We start from the raw sequence: 6448 nt of genomic DNA on the forward strand, positions 1-6448 counted from the left end.
CCCCCGTTTTCCCCTTCTGGTTTTATGTTTTATTTATCGGATTTCGGGATCGCTGTCCCGGATGAATTTCGCCGGCTCCTTGCACCATCTCCTCGGGACGCCCGGGCAGGAGCGTTGCTTGATGAATGACAGTAGGTTTGCTCGCTGAGCTGAAAGGTTCGTTTCCCCAGATGTTTCGTTACCTTGCCAGGTACTGCCTCGAGTGGACCGCATGGCGAAGTCTGTTGTTCGCCTTTGGATCTGTCCTCCCCCCACCCCCCTTCCTCCTCACACCTCCGTTTTTAAACATTGCAACACTCACAGAAGCTGCTCCAGCCTGGCTTTCGCCCTCTGTGCTAGTTTGCTTATCCCCGGATCTAATTCCTGAGGCTCAATCCATGAGGACACAGCGAACGCTGAGTTTTCGATGACCCCCCCCATTGGGAGGGTTTCAGCCCCTTGAGGTCGGGCTGTGTCCCCCCTCGTGCTGAAAGACCTTGTTGGGCCAATGTTGACGTCACTGAGGGGAAAGAGCACTGCACCTCTGCCTGGGACTGTTCCATCTTTCACCCCAATCAGACGTCCCCAAGGAAAGCTGTGATGTTCACTCCACCCAAATCCTTCCCCGGGAATACATCGGCTCCTTTTTAGACTCATTCCTGCAAACTGCAATATGTGCCTTGGCCGAGAATTCAACCTGAGTCCCCTACACCCCCTCCCTATCTCCGTAACCCCCTCCCTATCTCCGTAACCCCCTCCCTATCTCCGTAACCCCCTCCCTATCTCCGTAACCCCCTCCCTATCTCCGTAACCCCCTCCCTATCTCCGTACCCCCCTCCCTATCTCCGTAACCCCCTCCCTATCTCCGTAACCCCCTCCCTATCTCCGTAACCCCCTCCCTATCTTTGTAACCCCCTCCCTATCTCTGTAACCCCCTCCAGCCCCTACACCCCCTCACAATTTCTGTAACACCCTCCAGCCCCTACACCCCCTCCCTATCTCTGTAACCCCCTACACCCCCTACACCCCCTCACTATCTCTGTCACCCCCTCCAGCCCCTACACCCCCTCCCTATCTCTGTAACCCCCTCCAGCCCCGACACCCCCTCCCTATCTCTGTAACCCCACTCCAGCCCTGCTCCCCTCCCTATCTCTGTAACCTCCTCCAGCCCCTACACCCCCTCCCTATCTCTGTAACCACCTCCAGCCTCTACACCCCCTCCCTATCTCTGTAACCCCCCTCCAGCCCCTACACCCCCCTCCCTATCTCTGTAACCCCCTCCAGCCCCTACACCCCCTCCCTATCTCTGTAACCCCCTTCCAGCCCCTACACCCCCTCCCTATCTCTGTAACCCCCTACAGCCCTCCCTTATCTCTGTAACCCCCTCCAGCCCCTACACCCCCTCCCTATCTCTGTAACCCCCTACAGCCCCTACACCCCCTCCCTATCTCTGTAAGCCCTTCCGGCCCCTACACCACCTCCCTATCCCTGTAACCCCCTCCAGCCTCTACACCCACTCCCTATCTCTGTAACCCCCCTCCAGCCCCTACACCCCTCCCTATCTCTGTAATCCCCTCCAGCCCCTACACCCCCTCCCTATCTCTGTAACCACCTCCAGCCCCTGCTCCCCTCCCTATCTCTGTAACCTCCTCCAGCCCCTGCACCCCCTCCCTATCACTGTAACCCCCTCCAGCCCCTGCACCCCCTCCCTATCACTGTAACCCCCTCCAGCCCCTACACCCCCTCCCTATCTCTGTAACCCCCTCCAGCCCCTACACCCCCTCCCTATCTCTGTAACCCCCTCCAGCCCCAACACCCCCTCCCTATCTCTGTAAGCCCCTCCAGTCCCTACACCCCCTCCCTATCTCCGTAACCCCCTCCAGTCCCTACACCCCCTCCCTATCTCTGTAACCTCCTCCAGCCCCTGCTCCCCTCCCTATCTCTGTAACCCCCCTCCAGCCCCTACACCCCTCCCTATCTCTGTAACCCCCTCCAGCCCCTACATCCCCTCCCTATCTCTGTAACCTCCTCCAGCCCCTACACCCCCTCCCTATCTCTGTAACCCCCTCCAGCCCCTACACCCCCTCCCTATCTCTGTAACCCCCTCCAGCCCCTACACCCCCTCCCTATCTCTGTAACCTCCTCCAGCCCCTACACCCCCTCCCTATCTCCGTAACCCCCTCCAGTCCCTACACCCCCTCCCTATCTCTGTAACCTCCTCCAGCCCCTGCTCCCCTCCCTATCTCTGTAACCCCCTCCAGCCCCTACACCCCCTCCCTATCTCTGTAACCTCCTCCAGCCCCTGCTCCCCTCCCTGTCTCTGTAACCCCCCTCCAGCCCCTACACCCCCTCCCTATCTCTGTAACCTCCTCCAGCCCCTGCTCCCCTCCCTGTCTCTGTAACCCCCTCCAGCCCCTGCTCCCCTCCCTATTACTGTAACCCCCTCCAGCCCCTACACCCCCTCCCTATCTCTGTAACCCCCTCCAGCCCCTACATCCCCTCCCTATCTCTGTAACCTCCTCCAGCCCCTACACCCCCTCCCTATCTCTGTAACCTCCTCCAGCCCCTGCTCCCCTCCCTATCTCTGTAACCCCCCTCCAGCCCCTACACCCCTCCCTATCTCTGTAACCCCCTCCAGCCCCTACATCCCCTCCCTATCTCTGTAACCTCCTCCAGCCCCTACACCCCCTCCCTATCTCTGTAACCCCCTCCAGCCCCTGCTCCCCTCCCTATCCCTGTAACCTCCCCCAGCCCCTAAACCCCCTCCCTTATCTCTGTAACCCCCTCCAGCCCCTTCACCCCCTCCCTATCTCTGTAACCCCCTCCAGCCCCTACACCCCCTCCCTATCTCTGTAATTCCCTCCAGTCCCTACACCCCTCCCTATCTCTGTAACCCCCTCCAGCCCCTACACCCCCTCCCTATCTCTGTAACCTCGTCCAGCCCCTGCTCCCCTCCCTATCTCTGTAACCTCCCCCAGCCCCTACACCCCCTCCCTATCTCTGTAACCCCCTTCCAGCCCCTGCTCCCCTCCCTATCTCTGTAACCCCCTCCAGCCCCTACACCCCCTCCCTGTCTCTGTAACCTCCTCCAGCCCCTACACCCCCTCGCTATCTCTGTAACCCCCTCCAGCCCCTACACCCCTCCCTTATCTCTGTAACCTCCTCCAGCCCCTACACCCCCTCCCTATCTCTGTAACCCCCTCCAGCCCCGACACCCCCTCCCTCTCTCTGTAACCTCCTCCAGCCCCTGCTCCCCTCCCTATCTCTGTAACCTTCCCCAGCCCCTACACCCCCTCCCTATCTCTGTAACCTCCTCCAGCCCCTGCTCCCCTCCCTATCTCTGTAACCCCCTCCAGCCCCTACACCCCCTCCCTATCTCTGTAACCCCCTACACCCCCTCCCTATCTCTGTAACCCCCTACACCCCCTCCCTATCTCTGTAACCCCCTACACCCCCTCCGTATCTCTGTAACCTCCTCCAATCCCTGCTCCCCTCCCTATCTCTGTAACCCCCTCCAGCCCCTACACCCCCTCCCTATCTCTGTAACCCCCTACACCCCCTCCCTATCTCTGTAACCTCCTCCAGCCCCTGCTCCCCTCCCTATCTCTGTAACCCCCTCCAGCCCCTACTCCCCCTCCCTATCTCTGTAACCCCCTCCAGCCCCTAGACCCCCTCCCTATCTCTGTAACCCCCTCCAGCCCCTACACCCCCTCCCTATCTCTGTAACCCCCTCCAGCCCCTACACCCCCTCCCTATCTCTGTAACCCCCTCCAGCCCCTACACCCCCTCCCTATCTCTGTAACCCCCTCCATCCCCTACACCCCCTCCCTATCTCTGTAACCCCCACCAGCCCCTACACCCCCTCCCTATCTCTGTAACCCCATCCAGCCCCTACACCCCCTCCCTATCTCTGTAACCCCCTCCATCCCCTACACCCGCTCCCTATCTCTGTAACCCCCTCCAGCCCCTACACCCCCTCCCTATCTCTGTAACCCCCACCAGCCCCTACACCCCCTCCCTATCTCTGTAACCCCCTCCAGCTCCTACACCCCCTCCCTATCTCCGTAACCCCCTCCAGCCCCTACACCCCTCCCTATCTCCGTAACCCCCACCAGCCCCTACACCCCCTCCCTATCTCTGTAACCCCCTCCAGCCCCTACACCCCCTCCCTATCTCTGTAACCCCCTCCATCCCCTACACCCCCTCCCTATCTCTGTAACCCCCTCCAGCCCCTACACCCCCTCCCTATCTCTGTAACCCCCACCAGCCCCTACACCCCCTCCCTATCTCTGTAACCCCCTCCAGCCCCTGCTCCCCTCCCTATCTCTGTAACCCCCACCAGCCCCTACACCCCCTCCCTATCTCTGTAACCCCCTCCAGCCCCTACACCCCCTCCCTATCTCTGTAACCTCCTCCAGCCCCTACACCCCCTCCCTATCTCTGTAACCCCCTCCAGCCCCTACACCCCCTCCCTATCTCTGTAACCCCCTCCAGCCCCTACACCCCCTCCCTATCTCTGTAACCCCCTCCAGCCCATACACCCCCTCCCTATCTCTGTAACCCCCTCCAGCCCCTACACCCCCTCCCTATCTCTGTAACCCCCTCCAGCCCCTACACCCCCTCCCTATCTCTGTAACCTCCTCCAGCCCCTACACCCCCTCCCTATCTCTGTAACCCCCTCCAGCCCCTACACCCCCTCCCTATCTCTGTAACCCCCTCCAGCCCCTACACCCCCTCCCTATCTCTGTAACCCACTCCAGCCCCTACACCCCCTCCCTATCTCTGTAACCCCCTCCAGTCCCTACACCCCCTCCCTATCTCTGTAACCCCCTCCAGCCCCTACACCCCCTCCCTCTCTCTGTAACCTCCTCCAGCCCCTGCTCCCCTCCCTATCTCTGTAACCTTCCCCAGCCTCTACACCCCCTCCCTATCTCTGTAATCCCCTCCAGCCCCTACACCCCCTCCCTATCTCTGTAACCACCTCCAGCCCCTGCTCCCCTCCCTATCTCTGTAACCTCCTCCAGCCCCTGCACCCCCTCCCTATCACTGTAATCCCCTCCAGCCCCTACACCCCCTCCCTATCTCTGTAACCTCCTCCAGCCCCTACACCCCCTCCCTATCACTGTAATCCCCTCCAGCCCCTACACCCCCTCCCTATCTCTGTAACCTCCTCCAGCCCCTACACCCCCTCCCTATCTCTGTAACCACCTCCAGCCCCTGCTCCCCTCCCTATCTCTGTAACCTCCCCCAGCCCCTACACCCCCTCCCTATCTCTGTAACCCCCTCCAGCCCCTGCTCCCCTCCCTATCTCTGTAACCCCCTCCAGCCCCTGCTCCCCTCCCTATGTTTTGAGACCCTGGAATTGAGACCCAGGTTCAATTCCCGCCTCAGGCGACTGACTGTGTGGAGTTTGCACGTTCTCCCCGTGTCTGCGTGGGTTTCCTCCGGGTGCTCCGGTTTCCTCCCACAGTTCAAAGATGTGCAGGTCAGTTGAATTGGCCATGCTAAATTAGGTAAGGTAAGGGGTAAACGTAGGGGTATGGGTGGGTTACGCTTCGGCGGGTCGGTGTGGACTTGTTGGGCCGAAGGGCCTGTTTCCACACTGTAATGTAATCTAATCTATCTCTGAGACATTGGTTAAATCCTCCGTATTTTCCTGACGTTTTGATTGTGTCTGTCCCGAGTGAAGCTGCTGTCCGTCACCTCTCCATTCCTCTGGCCCCTCGGGGTGCAATGTGAGGCTGTGGTTTTACTGCCTCCTGGGTGTGCGAGTGTGACTGGCGCGCCCTGACCGCGATCGAGTCCGGCCGGCATTCCCCTCCGGTGTCACCGCTGATCCGTGCCCCTCCCTCTCTCGGCAGACGCTATCTTCGGAGCCATCGAGCAGCGTGGTGTGGCCCTGTCTCTCATCGGAGCCTCATACCGCGGGGTCTCGGTCAACGACTGCATCTACCAGGCGCAGCGGTCAGTGGACAGCCTGCGGGGATGACCATGGGCAAAGCGCAGGCACTGCCTGGCAAGGAGACTGGGACCCCCGGCCGGCTGGTGCTGGGGGTGATCTGCTTGGCTCAGGACCCTGCATCCAACACTGGCCTGGGCCTGTACAAAGCCTTTCACACACCCTGGGATCTTGCTGTGCGGATCTGTCTGAGCGATGTACTCTGCCGTCGGGTATCGGTGTGCTGGGTCCTGAATAAACCCTCCTGTGCTGGGCATCTTTGACATTGCTGTTCAGATGGAGCACTGCTCCCCCGCTGCAACGGGGCAGTGGTTAGTCAACTCTGCAGGCCTGGTCTCTCTCACTCACTCACTCACTCACTCACTCACTCACTCACTCACTCACTCACTCACTCACTCACTCACGCGCACACACACCTTCCCTTGCACCTTTCTCCTGCCCTCTTTCTCTGTCTCTCTCTCTCTCTCCCCTTCACCCACACTCCCACCTTCCCTTTGTCTCTGCCTCTCT

The 6448-nt window shown here is 60.5% G+C and overlaps 1 protein-coding gene across 1 annotated transcript in view; it reads left to right on the forward strand.

Moving 5' to 3' along the window:
- ppox (protoporphyrinogen oxidase) overlaps nucleotides 1–6192 on the forward strand; it is a 68531-nt gene extending 62339 nt beyond the window's left edge. Inside the window, exon 12 of the mRNA XM_087981609.1 lies at nucleotides 5841–6192. Coding sequence (XP_087837735.1) covers nucleotides 5841–5968 — 128 coding nt within the window. The 3' untranslated portion in view covers nucleotides 5969–6192. The remainder of the gene's footprint in view (nucleotides 1–5840) is intronic.
- Nucleotides 6193–6448: the final 256 nt, after the last annotated feature.

This window comes from Chiloscyllium plagiosum, unplaced genomic scaffold, assembly GCF_037043375.1.
Source record: "Chiloscyllium plagiosum isolate Xiang-an unplaced genomic scaffold, Cpla_swu_hap1 HiC_scaffold_40, whole genome shotgun sequence".
Lineage (NCBI taxonomy): Eukaryota > Metazoa > Chordata > Chondrichthyes > Orectolobiformes > Hemiscylliidae > Chiloscyllium > Chiloscyllium plagiosum.